The sequence below is a fragment of the Cannabis sativa genome, chromosome 1, assembly GCF_029168945.1.
Source record: "Cannabis sativa cultivar Pink pepper isolate KNU-18-1 chromosome 1, ASM2916894v1, whole genome shotgun sequence".
Lineage (NCBI taxonomy): Eukaryota > Viridiplantae > Streptophyta > Magnoliopsida > Rosales > Cannabaceae > Cannabis > Cannabis sativa.
The window spans coordinates 46,612,881-46,633,142 of record NC_083601.1 but is presented as its reverse complement, the minus strand read 5'-3'; the positions used below and the strand labels follow the sequence as shown (position 1 = coordinate 46,633,142).

Sequence of the window (20,262 nt, the reverse complement as noted above, 5' to 3'; positions counted from 1 at the left end):
TATTGGAGTTATTGAAGAAAATTACAGTTTTACAAAACATTAGGTACTAATGCGCTAAACATAAATATTGAATTTATGCCGCTTATAAACTTAAAATTTAAGTACTTATACCGATATTTACTTTAATAATTATAATAAAAAAATACAACTTGTGTTTTTTTTTTTTTGAAAAAAACCCCCAAAGAGGAGTTAAAACTTATTATATTAACTCATCTTATATAAAAATGTGATCATGTATACAAGAAAGATAATCAGACCACCAAACCTTATTAATAACTTCCGACAGTGTATATTTAGCCAAAGAATGAGTAACAACATTAATAAATGTAGAACAGAAAGAAAGACTAGTACAGTGAAATTTAGAAAAACTATGTTTAAAATATCTAATACTAAACCCAATGAAGTAGCCAAACCCTAAGACCACCTTTCAAGCACTTTCAAACAATAAGCTTATATTAGTTCATCTCAAGTAAAATGAGATCATGGATACAAGAAGGATAAACAAGCTACCAAAACTTGTTAATAACTTTCGACAATATCTAATACTAAACCCAACGAAGTAGCCAAATCCTAAGACCACCTTTCAAGCACTTTCAAACAATAAGCTTATATTAGTTCAACTCATGTAAAATGAGATCATAGATACAAGAAGGATAAACAAGCCACCAAACCTTGTTAATAACTTTCAACAATATATATTTAGCCAAAGAATGAGTAACAGAGAATAGAAAGAATGACTAGCAAAGTAAAATTTTTAAAAAATTATGTTTAAAATCTGCTAATACTAAATCTAACGAAGTAGCCAAACTCCAAGGCCACAGTTCAAACACTTTAAAGCAATAAGCTTAAAGAGAAAGAGGAGAGGAGACTGATTATATTAATTAGTTCATCTTATATAAAACGAAATCATTAATACAAGAAGAATAAACATGCCACCAAATCTTACTAATAATTTCTGACAATGCATAAATAGCTAAAGAATGAGTAATAATATTATTAGATCTATAATAGAAAGGAAGACTAACAGAATAAATTCAAAAGAATTATGTTAATACTAATCCTAACAAAATAACCAAAGAAAACTGGTTATAAATTTTAAAAACACATTCAAACAATCAAATTCAAAAAAATACATTCTCAAAATTATCATTTTTTAAAGCTAAAACTTATACCTTTTTAAGAAATAAAGTATCCAAAATATGGTAAACGAAAACCAATGGGAAATTTGATTTTCTATGCTTAGAAAATCAAAAAATTTGATTTATAAACCAATAATTAAAACCCTAAAAAAACTATACCTTTTTTTTCAAAACCCCAAAAATACCCCCAAACTAAAACTATCTCTCTTTCTCTCTCTATCTAGCCGGTCCCAATAATCCCACACCCCAGGTCCGATGGTCGGACCATGGGGTCCGATGGGGTCCGACCAATCGGACCCATCGGACCCCAAGGTCCGACCATCGGACCTCTCTCTTCCCCTCTCTCTCAAATCGCGGGGAAAAAAAAAAAAAAAAAAAAAAAAATTAAAGCCGACCATCGGACCCATCGGACCCGACCATCGGACCCATCGGACCCATCGGACCCGACCATCGGACCACTTTCTTCCTCTCTCTCCAAAATCGCAAAAAAAAAAAAAAAAAATCAAAGGTCCGATGGTCGGACCTTGGGGGTCCGATGGGTCCGACCATCGGACCCCCAAGGTCCGACCATCGGACCTTTGTCTTCTTCCCTCTCTCAAATCGCAGAAAAAAAAAAGTTTCGAATTTTTTTTTTTCTTCAGATTTCAGAGAGGGTCGGAGGTGGTGGAGGTGTGGGTTCGGTTGGCTCTCCGTCGGCGTCTCGGTCGGAGGTGGCATTCGCCGTTCTGCGATGGTTGGTTTTGGGTGGAAGGGAGGTGGATCGGCAGTGTGTTTTGGTGGGTTTGATTTGAGAGAGAAAGGAGGAAGAGAGAGAAATGGTTGAGAATAATGAGGGGGGTATTTTGGGGTTTAGGTAAAAGTAGTCCTATTTTTTAAAGAGTTATAAGTATTAGTTTAGATAATTAATTTAGGTATAAAAAATGCATAGAAACTCAAATTTCCCAAACCAATTACCATCATCTATAAACGACATCTATATTAGAAAAGAAATAAAGTACAATTTATTTAATTTTCTAAATAAAATAAGAAATATAGGAGATATTATTTTGGTCTTTTCATAATTCCAAAATCCACCACTATATAAATACTGTGCCCTACTTCATTAACTTCTCTATTATCTTCCTCTCTCTCTCTCGGTCCAAACTCAGATCCAGGGTTTATCCCGAGCCTTTCTCCGCTCCCTCTCTCAGATTTTAGGGTTTTTTTTGTTGTTATTATTTTTGTTGTTTTTTCCACAGAGAAGTTCAAACTCGCACAAGCTCTTTCCTATTCTCTCCGAGTTCAAAGGTATGCGATAAAGTTATAGTTTTTTCTACTGCCTTCGCAGTTTTTTTCTTTTTTTGAAATCCCTAACCCTAACCCTAGAACTTGATTTTTTTAATCTTTCGTCGTTCTTAGATGGGTGAAGTTAAAGACAACGATGGTTACGAAGAAGAGCTCGTTGACTACGAAGAAGAAGACCAAAATGCCCCCAACTCCGTCTCCGCTAAGCCGTCTGGCGAATCTGTCAAGAAGTAAGCTTTTCATTTTTTTTTTGATTCGTCCTTAAATTGAACTATATAATTTTTAGTAGAATAGACTACTGGTTTTGTCTTGTCATAATTTATTGTTTACTGTTAATTAATTTTGAAGTTCTCAATTCTTATTCGGAAATTTTTTATTTTGTGGTGTAGGGGCTATGTTGGTATCCACAGTTCGGGTTTCAGAGACTTCCTGTTGAAACCGGAGCTTCTACGAGCCATTGTCGATTCGGGATTCGAACATCCTTCCGAAGGCAATTTTTTTATCTTGGTTTCATTTTATATATGTTTTGAATCCGTATATATACACATGGGCACTTGCATATTTTTAATTTTGAACTCTTCGTCATTTTATATATGTACTCTTTGCCATTAATGTCATACTATACTATCGTACTCATTAATGGTAGACTAAATGCGTCTTAAATAAACTCAGGGAAGTATGATTCTAGGTGTTGTTTGCATATCTGAAAAGATGTATTGAAAGGTTTCATTTTAGTATGACCGCTGAACCACGAAATTTCACAAGTATCTATAACTTGGAGGGCTTGAAAATTGGTTATAATTGGAGGAAGTGAAATATTTTGCTGTATCCTTTCTATTTTAGAATCCTTCATATTAAACAACTACCTTACCAGTAACCCAAATTCATCCAACAATTTTTCATTCTTCTCATTTCTTCCCCTTTTTTACTTTTACCAAACACACTCTAATTTTATTGTGATCTGTATGTGAGGCTCGGCATAGTATATTCATACATGGTCTAGTGGCATACTGATTCCTATGTTTCAATGCTTATGATTACTTGCATCCCCTTATTCTAATTGTTCATTTGAAGCAAATTGTTTGTTATTCTTATTGTTCTGATTCCTAATATATCTATATTTATTGTTGTGTTCAGGTAATCATCACTACTTCCATATTCATGATTCTGCCAGGAAAACTGGTTTGGTAAACCTTTCCATTAAAAGGATCTCGAAGATCATTTATACTTACTGAGGTTTCGTCCGGTACGATTTTGTTTCATTCTTCATCAGTGCAACATGAGTGCATCCCTCAAGCTATCTTAGGAATGGATGTCATTTGTCAAGCGAAATCTGGGATGGGGAAAACTGCAGTCTTTGTTCTTTCAACTCTTCAACAAATAGAACCAGTTGCTGGCCAGGTTGCTGCTCTTGTTCTCTGCCACACAAGAGAATTGGCTTACCAGGTATGCCTTTATCCTCTTTTACAATTTCTAATTTTTATGACTACATTTTATGCATGTAGATAGATTTGTCTTGTATCATTTCTTAATACCTGTACCATTCTGGTTATTTAACTTAATTAATTGACATCTATAACTTCCCTGTTTTTTCACAGATCTGTCATGAATTTGAGAGGTTCAGCACTTACCTGCCCGACTTAAAGGTTGCTGTCTTCTATGGTGGTGTCAATGTCAAGGTTCACAAGGACCTGCTAAAAAATGAATGCCCTCATATTGTTGTTGGAACACCTGGGAGAATATTGGCTCTAGCTAGAGATAAGGATCTTGGACTAAAGAATGTGAGGCATTTCATTCTTGATGAATGTGATAAGATGCTCGAGTCTCTCGGTAAGTTTTTCTTGTTTAAGCATTCTGATTTTCAAGATATGTTTCTAAAGTATCAATTTTTTTTCTGTTCTGAAATTTAACCTATTATGTTGTTTTTCCTTCTAATCAATATTTCCATTTGCTTGTGTCTATATGTATTGCAGATATGAGGAGAGATGTTCAAGAGATTTTTAAGATGACTCCTCATGATAAGCAAGTGATGATGTTTTCGGCAACACTCAGCAAAGAGATTCGCCCTGTCTGCAAGAAATTTATGCAAGATGTAATATCTAGATTGTTCTTGTGGGACAAAAATATAGCATGTTATGTCAATTGTGTATATATTTACATTTTAATAATTATCTTTTATGCAATCATAGGAATATGTTTTACTTTAACCGGATTTTTAAAATATTTAAATTATCTTTCTCTTCTTTTTAATGGTCAATAATTAAGCTTTATTCAACACCCAGGTTCTTTTAAAGATGTAGTGAAGTCCTTTACCTTAGGAACTTTTGGGTCTTTAGTTCAACTACTGACAAATTGTGAAGCTAGTCATTTAAAGCTCTGGAAGTCCATTTCAATCTGAGTTTTAAGATGTTTTGATTTATTTTGTTGTTTGTTTCAGCCCATGGAAATCTATGTAGATGACGAGGCCAAATTAACCCTTCATGGTCTAGTACAGGTGCATTGGTTTGGTTTCAAATGTTGAATTTACTGTTGGAGGAATGTTTTTTTCTCTATTTGTGCTGATCCTTACTTTTTGTTCAGCACTACATTAAATTGATGGAAACAGAGAAAAATCGCAAGTTGACTGATCTCCTAGATGCTTTGGATTTCAACCAAGTTGTTATTTTTGTTAAGAGTGTTAGCAGAGCTGCTGAGTTGAACAAGCTTCTTGCTGATAGTAATTTCCCATCTATCTGCATCCACTCTGGAATGTCTCAGGAGGAGAGGTAAATAACTTTCTAAGCTTCACTCAAAATTTGTCGGGTCATGTAAAATTCTTTCTCCTTTTATCTTTTATTTCTGTTCCAACAAACTTATATGGGAGAGCTAGAGCTTCTTTATCTAAATTTTCTCCCATGTTTATATTTCCTTTGCTAGATAATGGTAATATCATCAGGCTTTACATTGATTCATCAATTTCAGGTTGAAGCGGTACAAGGGTTTCAAGGAGGGACACTCTAGAATTCTTGTAGCAACTGATTTAGTTGGAAGAGGGATTGACATTGAACGTGTCAACATTGTTATTAACTATGATATGCCAGATTCTGCCGACACATACCTGCACAGGGTATAAGTTTGATATGCATTTGTTTTGATATTTTGGACAGCTTATATAATAGTTGAACAAACTAGTATATAATATTGGGTTTTCGTTACTCTCTTTTTTAGGTTGGCAGAGCTGGTAGGTTTGGTACCAAGGGGCTTGCAATTACATTTGTGTCGTCAGCTTCTGACTCTGAAGTTCTTAATCAGGTGAGTAAATTAATTTTGTTTGACATGAAAAGGTTGATTGTTTTGCTTCTCAACTGGTTATGTTAATCATTTATATTTTATACATTGTTTCAGGTCCAATCTAGGTTTGAGGTGGATATAAAAGAGCTTCCAGAGCAAATTGATACTTCTACATATAGTAAGACTTCTCTCCCAATAAATATTTCATAATTTTATTTATATTTATCACTGTTCTACCTACAAACAGTAATTATAGAACGATACTAAATCTTTTGACACAAGTAAGAAGCATAAATAAACCCCAAAGAGTCTAGGCATGCTAATGTAACTCTTGCATTTTTATGTTGTGCAGTGCAAGTATGAAGGTGTTCATCCAAAGAAGGAAGCCTACGACGAATTGAGTGTTATTGGAAGGATTTTGATTTTGGTGGCAGCTAGTTATCATAGATTTGTTTCAAGTTGTTGAATGTAGAATATATTAAACTGAAGAGGTGACTAGAATGTTTTAAGTGGATGATGATGATGATGATGATCTTCCCTTCCTCCCCTTTGATTCTTATTTCTCTATAGATTATTAGCAGCAACAAGAGAACTTTGGGTTTTTGTTTCTCCTATTTTCTCATTATGCTATTTTATCTGCATTAATTTAGATCTTTTTCTCTCTTATAGAATTGTGTCATCAATCTCTGAAGAATTATTTTTTGTACACGAATTGAGTATAGGAGGAAATAAATGGCACGACTTAATTTTATAAATCAGAAACAAGGTAAAATTTAATAGTATGTTTTACTACGTCAGCTGTTAATTTTTGACAAGAAAATGTAATAGAACTAAACTATAATGTTGGGTTAATGTTTTTGTTTATGTTTTGTTTGTTTTCTGAGATGAATATCTTTATGCAATAATAGTCTTATTTCAACATTTTTGCTCTTAGTTTTTGCATTTAAAAAATGCGTATTGTAGTATTTCTGTTATTTTTTTGGTGTTTAGTTTTAACATCATATTTTTTTTGAAATTACTATACTAAATATAGTATTTGATCTAATTACTAGAACTTTATCTTGATATTTCAATTTAAGTATTACATTTAAAATGCATATTTTTTTGGTGGTGTGTTTTGGTATTGAAAATATATTTTTTTTAATCACATCAAATAAAATATTTATCTAAGATATTTCAATTTTAGTAATACTTTAATTCTATAAGCTCTTTTCACTTTTTAATTGTTTAATTAAGAATCATGTTTGGAGCCAAGGCTTGAGGCAGGGGCTTGGACCAGGGCTAGGGTCCCAAGGTTGGGGTTGGGGGCCTAGATTGGGACGCTATTTAGGGCCTCAGATTTGGACTCGACCCCAGATTTGAACTTAGACTCTGACCTATATTAAATAAATTCAACAAATAAAAAAAATAAAATTTATAGAGCTCATTTTTATTTTTTAAAAAATATACAATCATTTTTGTGATTTAATAATTTAAAAACATAAATGTTATCAAATATTACTTAATGTGTTGAAAAGAATTCAAATTTATTTTTTAAAAGGTAAACTATTCGAAATTTTAGATAAATTTATATGATTAATCTTGTAATTATATTTAATACCAGCATAAAAATAAATAAAAAATAAGTAACCCAACATGTATTTTTAAGATAGAAGTTATGGGGTTTATGGAGGCCTTAAGCTGGCTAAAAACTAATTCTTGGTATCAGGCAATAATAGAGATCGATTGTCTCTTAGTTGTGGAGTTCTTAAAAAGTACCGTGAGTTTGGTTTCTTTATTTTATTTGGTATTGTGATCAAAGAATGTAAGTCCATACTTTGAGAGTAAATGTTTCATTTTATTTGGTTAAGCAATTAGCTAATGTGTTTGCTCATGAGATTACTAGAGTATCTATGTTTTATCATGATTGTAATTTTAGTTTGGGGAATATCCAACTGTATTGCTTCTTTTTATAGTACCTGATTTTGAAGGTTAAATAAAGTCAAATTTTCCTTTAAAAAAATAAAAGATGGAAGTTTAAAAAGTTGAAATAGAATGTTGTAATTAGCATTATTCCTTAAGGAAATATGTTTTAGGGGAAGAATTTATTAGCCTCATCAATGTCAAGCCCCTGTGCCTAATTCATTACAAGCAATTATATGAGAACAAAAAGGGAAATAAGCTAAAGTGATGCATAATCCAATTTTCTTATTTCCATTTTTATTGATGTAAATAATATTATGATATACAAAAATTATGGAAATTATGTTGAAAAGATACTCTTATTAGCAAAACAAAAACCAGGAGATATTGTTCTTATCATCTAAAGTTAATAAAATAGGAAGAAATTTATGTGGCAGATTGTATCCAGCTATTTTTGTTAAATTACCAAATAAGAGTGAGAAAACTAATATAAAAAGCCACTTTTATGCATTTCAAATTACAATTTTGTGTTTCACATTTCTAATTACTCAAAAATAATTGTGCTTGCACCAAAACAAAAGCCACTATGGTTTGCACAATATACCAAACTACACATCTTCTACAAAGTTTTTTTGTAATTACAACATTTTAACATGTTTTAGCTTTATTATTTTTTTGTTATGTAACAGGATCTATTATTTGAGATTATTATTATATACATAGTGGCCCTGATTTGCACAATTTCAAATTACACTATGGCAACTTCAAGTGTAGCAAATATTTTGAACTATGGAGCTACTGGCAATGGAGTTACAGATGATAGCTTGGTATATTACTATAAATAATAATGTTATTTTTTTTTACATTTTTTTGGGTTTATTTTCTGTTATTTTTATGTGTTTTTTTTTTTTTGTATAAAAATGTAGGCATTTTCGAAGGCATGGATTGCTACATGTAATTCAGTGGAAAAGAATCCTAGCTTGTTGGTTCCAAGAGGTCATACATTTTTGGTCCATTCACTCATCTTTTCTGGCCCATGCAAACCCTCTAATTTCTTTTTTCTGGTAAATAATAATAATAATGATTTATAAATGGATTTAATAATGTATTTTTCTTAATAAAAAAGTATAATTTGGTTGCAGATAGAGGGAGGGATTGTAGCACCAAATGGTCCTAGTAAATGGAAAGGAGGCAATGATAGTTTGATATTGTTTGAGAATGTTAATGGTCTCATCATAAATGGGAGTGGCACTATTGATGGACGTGGTCAACCCTGGTGGGATGCCTCTTGTGCTCGTCATCCTCAATTTAAGGTATACTAATATTATTGGTCTAGTACTTTATTCGTTGTCATATTATTATTAATGTAATTAAGATTCAAGTCTCGTAAAACTTAATACAATAAATTTTATGAAATATTACTAATTAATTATTAGACGTCACCTATAGAAAGTGCTAGATACCACTGATGCCTAATAAGAATGTGCTATATATTTAGAATTTTTGGCTTTTAAATTATAATCTATAGTATTATGTCTCTTATTTTTTTAGGCTTTTAATAATAGTCCCATAACTATTAATATTTCACAATATTATATAGTGGAACTTTTGTTAATTTTTTTGGTACGCGGCAAACAAATTATAATTTAAAATTTGTATTATTAAGAGATCATTAAACTAAAATTATTAAAAAAATTTATATGAAACTTTTAAATTATCTTTCTAAATTAATTACACATGTATTATACATGACAATTCCTAAAACAATCACATTCTCATTCTATTTGTCATGTATAACAAAATCTAAAAACTAATTTATAACAATGTGAATGGTTTGGAATTCAATTTTAACGAGCTGGAAAATTTAGTCCCACATTTATATATGCTTATTATAATATCACACTTATTATCAATTGATTAACAATGAATTTTTCCTTTTATATGATCTTTTGTTTTGATCTTATTTAAAAGCTCTCCTAATCCCAATTTTGTTTACTTTGACAGGGTTGTTACGATAGAAGGCCTACGGTATATATACTAAACATTTTACAAAACAAATAAAAAAACAATAGGGATTCTGTGTGTACATATATAAATGTTTTTTTTTGTTGTTGCAGACATTGAAGTTCAGATTTTGTACAAAAGTTAGAGTTTTAAACATATTGGTGATTAATAGTCCACAAGTTCATGTACTTGTGTGGAATAGTCAAAATGTTGAAATTAACAACTTGTCTATAACCTCACCTCCTCTAAGTCCCAACACTGATGGAATTCACATTGAAGCCTCTACTAATATCATTGTTATCCACTCACTTATCAGAGCTGGTAAATATATAATTACATATTCTTATATATATATATATAGGGATATGATTTTGTCCCGTTAGCCGTTAGATGAGGGAGTTATTTGATCTGACGGCTGAGATTGATCTAAGGGTAATTAGGGTTAAAAAGTATAAACGTACCCTGACACTCATTTAATGTACCCTGAGACCCATCTAATGTACCACAAAATACATTCTGTGAAAATACATCATGAACAAAATCATATCCCTATATATATATAAAATATAATCATATTCATTATTGATATGATATGGATTTAATAATTAAATTGAATTTCAGGTGATGATTGTATATCAATTGGTGACCAGTCTTCCTTTATTCATGTCAGTAATTTATTATGCGGACCTGGTCATGGTATAAGGTAATAAATTTATTCTTTATGGGCTCGTTTGGAATGTCGTATTAGGTCGTATTGTATTTTATTGTATTATATTAAAATATTGTATTTTATGCAATATTTTTATGTAAAATTATATGTGATATTAACTTTTATGGACACCTAAACATATAATATTTTAGTATTAATTAAAGTTTAACATAGTATTATATAAAAATATAACATATAATCCAATTCAATATAATACAATACATTATAATACGACCTAATACGACGTTCCAAACGAGTCCTATAAAATTTAATTAATAATAATCATGAATTAATTAATTTAATTATATGTATAGCATTGGAAGTTTGGGCATAGGAGGAAGTGTAGCCAATGTACACAATATAGATGTACATGGTGCTCATTTCTATGGCACAACCAATGGAGTTCGTATTAAAACATACCAGGTCACTATATATATAAATTTCCAAATCTATTATACCAAATACAAATTAATTTCCATTAATGGGTTTTCCAACACTATTTTCAGATATTATATTTTAAAAAAACAAAGTTATTGTGAATGAATTTGGGCCAGGTTGGAAAAGGAATTGTTCAACATGCTACTTTTAATAATCTAAACTTCCATGACGTGCAAAATCCTATCCTAATTGACCAACATTACTGTTTTGATCCACGTGGCTGCAAAGACTTGGTAATAATTAATAAAATTTCACTAATTGTTGTAATTTTAGAGCTCGTTTGGAATGCCGTATTAGATCGTATTGTATTGTATTGTATTATATTGAATTGGATTATACATTATATTTTTATATAATACTATGTCAAACTTTAAGTTATACTAAAATATTATATATTTAGGTGTCCATAAAAGTTAATGTCACATATAGTTTTACATAAAAATATTGTATAAAATACAATTCAATATAATACAATACAATACAATACGACCTAATACGGCGTTCCAAACGAGCCCTTAGGGAGTAAATTATGAATAGATTTGATTATGTTTTATGTGTGGTTGGACAGGCAACTGCAGTTCATATAGACAATGTGACCTTTTCGAATGCAATTGGGACATCATCGACAGAAATAGCAATGAATTTGAATTGTAGCAAATCAGTGCCTTGTACTAATATTAACTTTAAAGAAATTCGATTGACACCATCAAAGCCATTAAAGGTTATACAGTCAAGTTGCAACAATGCTCAAGGAACTACCACAGGAGTAGTCCAACCAGCTTCTTGTCTTCATCCTTGATCAAATTCATCACTATATCTTCATTTATTTGTAATTATGTTTATGTTCAAATGCAATAATTATTTAAAGACAAAATATTCATTTGACATTTGTTTAGTGCCAATATGCAATTCGTTTCATTGTTTTGTGTTGAATTGTATTTTATTTTCGACTATTGTATTTTGCCAAATGAAATAACTTCTTGAGGCAATTTCATTTGTGGTTTGCATGCGTACGCTAAATTTACTTTTTTTTTTTGCTTGAAATGACAAATATTATGCATGTTTACCTATTGCTTTTGGGAAATTTTAAGCTTAATTAAATATAAAACATGTTGTTTTAATATATCATACAATTAGTATATATATTTTTAATATATATTTTTTTTTTCAAAAATACCTTTACATCTTAAAAAAACTTTTCTCTCTAACTCTCTCACTCTCCGTCGTTAACCCCGACCCAGAACCCATACCATCGAACACATAGACCCAAAACCCCGGTTGTAAGGTCTCGCCATCGTCTTCTCTCACGACTTCTCTCATTTTTTGCATTTTTTTTCTTCTGGTTTACCAGTTTTTTGTAATATTTTGTGATGTTTAACGATGTATTTACAATGATAGAACAAATCTGAGATTATAGAGATGAAGTTTAGCAATAATTTGCGATATTTGACGATATTTTGCATATTTAGCGATGTATTTGTGATATGAGACTAAAAAATACACAAGACATCGCTAATCATCGTGAAAATTTGAGTATGAATTAGCGACATTTAACGATGTGCTTAGCGATATTAGGAATTGGAGACATTTAGCGATGTTTCATGATTTTGCGATATTTTACGACATCGTTAAAAACCAAAAAAAAAAAATACAGAAAACAAGCGAGTTGAGAACTCCGGGTAGGGATTTCGGGGGTTTTGGATTTCACGATTTCTCTTTGTGGTTTTGCGATATCCTCCTCAGTTTTATTCTACGTTTCATCTTCGAAGTGGGTTTCGCCGGAGGTGTTGCGGTGGTTGTAAGTTTGGTCTGGGTTTAGTTCGGTCTGATTCTGTGGTCATGGGTTTGGTGGGAGTTAGAGAGAGAGGAGAGGGTCGAGAGAAAGAAGGAAGGTATAAGAACGGTATTTTGGGATTTAATTAATTTTAGAGTATTAAATTCCTATGCATTTTAATATGTTATACTAAAAGATCATGGATAATTTGAATTGTCAAATTTTCCTTTCCTTTTTAAATCTTTTAAAAAACTATTTGCACATATTTTACTTTTACTATTTTCAATTTCAAATGCAAGCGAGAAGATTTATATACAATATTACTCTGCATTTTGTTTTTAAAAATGTTCCATCAACTTCTGTATCAACTTCTCACCTAAGGTTGATAAATTTATATATTTTTTAATTTTATTTATCTACTCTATTTTTGTGTGGAGGTATTCATTTTCAACATGAAAAAACAAAATTGAAGGTAAATTATTTTGTTTTGCTTAATTTATTAGAAAAATATTATATTGGTATAAATTGCACCATATTTATAATATATATATTGTTGGAACTTTGTGAAATGTTAAAAAATGATGTGTGTGAGTAGGAGTCCCACATAGGATAGAAACATTTTATTTGAAGTGTATAACTAGTGCAAGTTTGAGATATGGGTTTGGGCCCCAAGTGGTATCCAGTTTTGCGCGCATGGGTGAGGACTCACACACCGGACCACCACACACGCGCGCGCCGCCGTCCGTCCGACGGAGCGGGTGTGGTGTCACCTTATTTTTTGGAGAAAATTTATTTCTTAAATTATTATTTATTTAATTAATTAAAACAATTTTCTTTTTTTTTAAATAAAAACGTGTTTGATTAATTAGTAAACAGAGATGCTTCCTGATTTATAGCATCTTCCTGATTTCAATTTTGCGTGCATGGGTGAGGACTCACACACCGGACCACCACACATGCGCTCGCCGCCGCCGCCGCCCGTCCAACGGAGCGGGTGTGGTGTCACCTTATTTTTTGGAGAAAATTTATTTCTTAAATTATTATTTATTTAATTAATTAAAACAGTTTTCTTTTTTTAAATAAAAACGTGTTTGATTAATTAGTAAACAGAGATGCTTCCTGATTTATAGCATCTTCCTGATTTCAGTTTTGCGTGCATGGGTGAGGACTCACACACCGGACCACCACACCCGCGCGCGCCGCCGCCGTCCGTCCGACGGAGCGGGTGTGGTGTCACCTTATTTTTTGGAGAAAATTTATTTCTTAAATTATTATTTATTTAATTAATTAAAACAATTTTCTTTTTTTAAATAAAAACGTGTTTGATTAATTAGTAAACAGAGATGCTTCCTGATTTATAGCATCTTCCTGATTTCAATTTTGCGTGCATGGGTGAGGACTCACACACCGGACCACCACACGCGCGCGCCGCCGCCGCCGCCCGTCCAACGGAGCGGGTGTGGTGTCACCTTATTTTTTGGAGAAAATTTATTTCTTAAATTATTATTTATTTAATTAATTAAAACAGTTTTCTTTTTTTAAATAAAAACGTGTTTGATTAATTAGTAAACAGAGATGCTTCCTGATTTATAGCATCTTCCTGATTTCAATTTTGCGTGCATGGGTGAGGACTCACACACCGGACCACCACACACGCGCGCGCCGCCGTCCGTCCGTCCGACGGAGCGGGTGTGGTGTCACCTTATTTTTTGGAGAAAATTTATTTCTTAAATTATTATTTATTTAATTAATTAAAATAATTTTCTTTTTTTAAATAAAAACGTGTTTGATTAATTAGTAAACAGAGATGCTTCCTGATTTATAGCATCTTCCTGATTTCAATTTTGCGTGCATGGGTGAGGACTCACACACCGGACCACCACACACGCGCGCGCCGCCGCCGCCGCCCGTCCAACGGAGCGGGTGTGGTGTCACCTTATTTTTTGGAGAAAATTTATTTCTTAAATTATTATTTATTTAATTAATTAAAACAGTTTTCTTTTTTTAAATAAAAACGTGTTTGATTAATTAGTAAACAGAGATGCTTCCTGATTTATAGCATCTTCCTGATTTCAGTTTTGCGTGCATGGGTGAGGACTCACACACCGGACCACCACACGCGCGCGCCGCCGCCGCCGTCCGTCCGACCGAGGGGGTGTGGTGTCACCTTATTTTTTGGAGAAAATTTATTTCTTAAATTATTATTTATTTAATTAATTAAAACAGTTTTCTTTTTTTTAAATAAAAACGTGTTTGATTAATTAGTATACAGAGATGTATCCTGATTTATAGCATCTTCCTGATTTTTTGCATCGTTTACATGATCCCATGTTCCAACGTTCCCATCCAGTAACGTATTTCTTCCCGTTACTACTATCAGCGCATTGCCTATATAATGCGACTGAACATTGGGAGAAAAACACAACTTTTTATTCTGAAAAAAAATTACGATATATACACACTGCTATATTATATATTTATATTTATATTTTCGCTTCGAGCAGTAGTCGGTTTTGGGTGTTTAATTTCGACGGTTCTCTATCGTGCAATAGAGTTCCGATACAGTGTGTTTGATTAATTAGTAAACAGAGATGCTTCCTGATTTATAGCATCTTCCTGATTTTAGTTTTGCGTGCATGGGTGAGGACTCACACACTGGACCACCACACACGCGCGCGCCGCCGCCGCCGTCCGTCCGACCGAGCGGGTGTGGTGTCACCTTATTTTTTGGAGAAAATTTATTTCTTAAATTATTATTTATTTAATTAATTAAAACAGTTTTCTTTTTTTTTTTTAAATAAAAACGTGTTTGATTAATTAGTAAACAGAGATGCTTCCTGAGTTATAGCATCTTCCTGATTTTTTGCATCGTTTACATGATCCTATGTTCCAACGTTTCCATCCACTAACGTATTTCTTCCCGTTACTACTATCAGCGCATTGCCTATATAATGCAACTGAACATTGGGAGAAAAACACAACTTTTCATTCTAAAAAAATTATACGATATATACACACTACTATATTATATATTTATATTTATATTTTCACTTCGAGCAGTAGTCGGTTTTGGGTGTTTAATTTCGACGGTTTTCTATTGTGCAATAGAGTTCCGATACAGTGTGTTCGACTGGGCTGTTTTATCCTGGGGACGACGAGGCTAATAGTCTGCTTGCACAAATCTGGACAGTGCCGCGAACGTCTTAAAGAGAGCGACCTAGTCCGCGACTCAACCCAGATTCTATTTCGGTAACTTCGTTCCTTTTATTTTCTGCAACAACTAGTTTCTAACATATATAATTGTTTGTTTATTGTATAACATGTTTAATATTTCTATGTGGGAATCAATACAATTTTTAAAATTGGATAGTTACAACTAACACACCTAAGTTATGAGTAATTTGTGAATCTTTACAGTATTATTATTATTATATTTTAAGAAAAATAACCTCAACAAAAGATCTAAATTAATTAGGCTTTAATTTTCATTATGTGGTGGGTCTCCAATTATGTTTTTGGCTTGGCTATGTCAATGTAGAAGTCGAAAAACCAAATGGATTTCCAAATTGTGTTTAAGTTGTTGAACATTTGGCGGTTTATAGTTAAATCTTATAAGATATTTATTTAGTTTGTAATAATCTTAATGTTTTTAAATTTTTATTTTGTAATTGCTCAAAATCTTGCTAAATTAGCTCTTTCTCTTGATGATGAGAGGGTTTGGTGGGATTACTCAAATTGATGTAAGTCTTTGGGCTTGGATTTGACTTAGGCCTAATGAGAAGTTTTTTTTCATTCAAATAAAAAAAAACAAGTGAAAATTTTGGATATATGTAATTATATCAAAAGGGGAAAATGTTTAATACATGCATATCCATTTCTTGTACTTGGAATGCATATAATAAGATAAGACATAAATAGCATGAGATATTGTTCCTAACAAATACAAAATTAAATAAGAAATGAATCTGAGAGTTAATCACCTTGAGAAATTACCTGAAGAAGATTGAATTTTGAGTCTCTTTCCATTCCATATGATATAATTATGAATTAATGTAATGGATAGAATTTAGTTAATACATATAAAAAGCCACCTTCATGCTCCATTTTGATATAAAAATCCATACAATTTCTCAAATTAATATCTTAATTGCAGAAACCATGGTATACACTATTTTCTGTAAAACAAAACAAGATTTTTTTTTTTTGACATTTTAACATTTTTTACTTATTATTTTCTTGTGAGCAGGGTCAGTTTGGTGTTATTATATGCATAGTGATCACACTGGTTTGCACAATACCAAACTACACTACTATGGCCACTTCAAGTAATGTAGCAAACATTTTGAATTATGGAGCTGTTGGGGATGGTATTAGAGACGACAGTTTGGTATATATATACATATATTTCTTCTATATCATCATCACTATTCATATAGATTTTCTTATTTGGTTTTGTGGAATATAATGTAGGCATTTATAAAAGCATGGAATGCCACATGTAATTCAATGGCAGAGTATTCTACCTTGTTGGTTCCATCAGGCCATACATATCTGGTCCAACCCCTCTCTTTTAATGGCCCCTGCAAGTCCCCTAATCTCTTTTTTCAGGTATATATATATATATATATATATATATAAATGTATTTTCATTATTATTATTCTTATCATTAATTAATTAAAAGAAATATATATTATATATTATTGTAGGTAGAAGGAGGGATTGTAGCACCAAAGAGTCCTAATGAATGGAACACAAAGAATAAGGATTTGATATCATTTGTTGAAGTTGTTGGGCTCTCTCTAAATGCCACAGCCACTATTGATGGCCGTGGTAAACCATGGTGGGATGCCTCTTGTAGAGACCACCCTAAGTTACAGGTAATTGCTATAACTACTTGGGTAGAACTCAATCCTAAAATTAACCGAATTGCGGCGGCGGACTCAAGATTTAAATTGAGAGTGGGCGATACTTCTTTTTTTATAAGTAAGGGGGTAAAGTAAATATGCTTTTATTGGGATTAGAAGTCATAACCTCCTTTGATGCATGATATGACTTTACCATTATACCAAAACTTATTTTACGTATATAGATATCACTTTTATTTATAAATATATATTGTAATTAACTAAAATACATACATATTTTTTTTTCCGATTTTTTTAGGATGGGCGACTGCCCCACCTCGCCTCTATGTGGGTCCGCCCCTGGCCCACTATATGGGGCCTAATTCGGGAATGTTGGTCTCACTCGAGGGTGCATGACTTTGTTAGTTACTACTAGCCAATTATGTTATTATGTACTCCTAATTTTATTTTCTTTTGATTTGACAGGGCTGCTTCGGCAGAATGCCAACGGTAATAATCAAACACTTTATATGATTTTGCTTAATATTTTTTTTGGTAAAATGGTCCAATTTAACTATATCTTGACTAGACATAGTATTTATTTTTGTGTAATGTATATGTTGGTGGGTGCAGACAGTGGTATTCTTACATTGTACAAGAGTTAAAGTGGTACGATTATTGGTGGTTAACAGTCCACAAACTCATATACTTGTGTGGAATAGTGATAGTGTTGAATTGAACTACTTGTCTGTAAATTCTCCTGCTAATAGTCCCAACACTGATGGCCTTCACATTCAAGCTTCAACTAATGTCTCAATTCACCACTCTATTATCAAATCTGGTATATATATATATATGAGTTAATTAGGGCCTTAATTATATAATTAATTTAATTATTGTCTCAATAAATATATATGAATTAAATCAGGTGATGATTGTGTCTCAATTGGTGATCAGTCTTCTCATATTTCGATTATCAACTTAATTTGTGGCCCTGGTCATGGCGTAAGGTTAGGAATTTTTTTCCCAATTATTAAAATTTATGAATTGTAATTTAAAGTAATTTGAACTTAGATAATCTCATAATATAATTTATACAGTATTGGAAGTTTGGGCAAAGATGGAAGCGTAGCCAATGTAAGCAACATAAAAGTGCATCGAGTTAAGTTCTTTGGCACATCCAATGGTGTCCGTATTAAAACATACCAGGTATATATTGTACTAAATATTTTAAGTCTAAATTTACTATAATCTATGTACTAATATGTGTAATTGTGAAATTTGGTCATTAAATAGGTTGGAAAAGGGATTGTTCAACACGTTGAGTTTCGCAATCTAACATTCTACGACGTTCAAAATCCAATCGTAATTGACCAACACTATTGTTTCGATCCAAATGGCTGTCATGACTTGGTAATTTTTTTTTGAGCATTTTAAATATAAAATTTTAATATTATTACTGAATAATAATAATGGGTTAAAAATTATGTAGGCTACTGCTGTTCATATAGACAATATTATTTATAGTGGAGCAAAGGGGACATCAGCTTCTGAAGTGGCTTTGAATTTGAATTGTAGTAAAACAGTGGCTTGTACTAATATTAAGTTGGAAGATATTCAAATAACACCATCGAAACAACTAAAGAGTGTTGAGTCTAGTTGCAACAATGCTCATGGTGTCACTACTGGAATTGTCAAACCAGCTTCTTGCCTTTAAGAGAAATGATAAAGACATTAGTGGTGTCTACCACCTTCCTACGTGTATTGGATTTCATAATTTAATGTAACAACTTTTTAGAAGTATTGTTAATCGATTACAAGATGACACATTTAGAAGGTTCTAGACACTATTGGTACTTAATAGTAATGCTCTGTTTTTAGAGATGATCCAATATTGTATTCTATTCTTATACTAATAAATAATTCGTACTTCGCGACGGTTGTTTAATTCTGTTTAAATTTATTGATAGAGACATAAGACATTTGAATCTTACATGTTTTTTTAATTAATTTTAGTGATATTAATTCATAAATTTGGTTATATAAATATGATAAAGTAATTTTTAATATTTTTTATTATTTATATACTAATTTATTTATATGAATGTTTGATCTGTTTTTTTTTTACCAGTTATTCAAATAATATTAATACATGTTTAAAGTATATATGCTCATAAGATTATATCGGTTTTTGCACTATTTTTTTTTTTTTTATGGTTTTGATGTCTTTTAATGTTTTTGTGTATTTCATGACTTTGTTGCTATTTATTATAGCTTGTTCCTATTTGTTTAAAGTAATTTTATAGTATGGTCAATGGATAAGAGAAGTGATCCATTTTGTGCTCACAATTTTTACTTATAAAATAAAAATAAAATATGTTTTAAATATTAAGACAAAAAATTAAAATAAAAAATTATATGAAATTTGATCAAAAAAATAATATGAAAAAAAATCCAAAAGATATTAAAAGTAATTTTTAAAAATTAATTAAGTTAATTATTTCTTAATATTAGGGTGCACTTCTAATTTTATAGAGTGCAAATAAAATTTTTCTTTAAAAAGAGTTCTACTTGCAACGCCACAAAATTGATAAGTACACACCAAAATATTTAAAAGTTAAGCTTAAAATAATTTGTAAAAATCAATTTTCATACTTTTTTTTTTAAATTTTTTTTCTTACATTAGTTTCAATACTTATATTAATTTCCATTAAAAAAATACTTATATTAATTTTATTTTTATATATTTTTAAACAATTTGGGTATAATTTTTTTTCAAATAAATTTTTATATACTTTTATTTTTTATTTTTTTTTCTATTAATATTTGAAATGTAATTTATTTTTCTTTAATAGGCATATTTTTTAAGGATATAAATGGAAGAAAAAATATCTAAT

The 20,262-nt window shown here is 31.2% G+C and overlaps 3 protein-coding genes and 1 long non-coding RNA gene across 4 annotated transcripts; all 4 read left to right on the top strand.

The window, feature by feature from the left end:
* Positions 1-2,191: 2,191 nt before the first annotated feature.
* LOC115705283 (DEAD-box ATP-dependent RNA helicase 15) lies at positions 2,192-6,302 on the top strand. Its single transcript, XM_030632583.2, has 12 exons — positions 2,192-2,426; positions 2,538-2,653; positions 2,813-2,913; positions 3,697-3,869; positions 4,022-4,253; positions 4,397-4,515; positions 4,861-4,917; positions 5,004-5,188; positions 5,385-5,529; positions 5,631-5,714; positions 5,808-5,871; positions 6,046-6,302. Exons 2-12 carry the CDS (start codon positions 2,538-2,540, stop codon positions 6,054-6,056), a joined length of 1,287 nt encoding a protein of 428 aa, XP_030488443.1. The 5' UTR covers positions 2,192-2,426; the 3' UTR covers positions 6,057-6,302.
* Positions 6,303-8,460: 2,158 nt separating this feature from the next.
* On the top strand, positions 8,461-8,814 carry LOC115705369 (uncharacterized). The gene is made up of 2 exons (XR_004009446.2): positions 8,461-8,659; positions 8,738-8,814. It is a non-coding gene; the product is annotated as an uncharacterized LOC115705369 (long non-coding RNA).
* A 20-nt stretch (positions 8,815-8,834) lies between these two features.
* On the top strand, positions 8,835-11,545 carry LOC133034812 (probable polygalacturonase At3g15720). The gene is made up of 6 exons (XM_061110219.1): positions 8,835-8,930; positions 9,600-9,623; positions 9,713-9,920; positions 10,221-10,302; positions 10,623-10,731; positions 11,315-11,545. The coding sequence occupies exons 1-6, from the start codon at positions 8,835-8,837 to the stop codon at positions 11,543-11,545; spliced, it is 750 nt and encodes a 249-aa protein (XP_060966202.1).
* A 372-nt stretch (positions 11,546-11,917) lies between these two features.
* On the top strand, positions 11,918-19,904 carry LOC133033563 (probable polygalacturonase At1g80170). Its single transcript, XM_061108414.1, has 8 exons — positions 11,918-17,128; positions 17,228-17,398; positions 17,852-17,875; positions 17,999-18,206; positions 18,294-18,375; positions 18,466-18,574; positions 18,662-18,778; positions 18,858-19,904. The coding sequence occupies exons 1-8, from the start codon at positions 17,027-17,029 to the stop codon at positions 19,080-19,082; spliced, it is 1,038 nt and encodes a 345-aa protein (XP_060964397.1). The 5' UTR covers positions 11,918-17,026; the 3' UTR covers positions 19,083-19,904.
* The last annotated feature ends 358 nt before the right edge of the window (positions 19,905-20,262 follow it).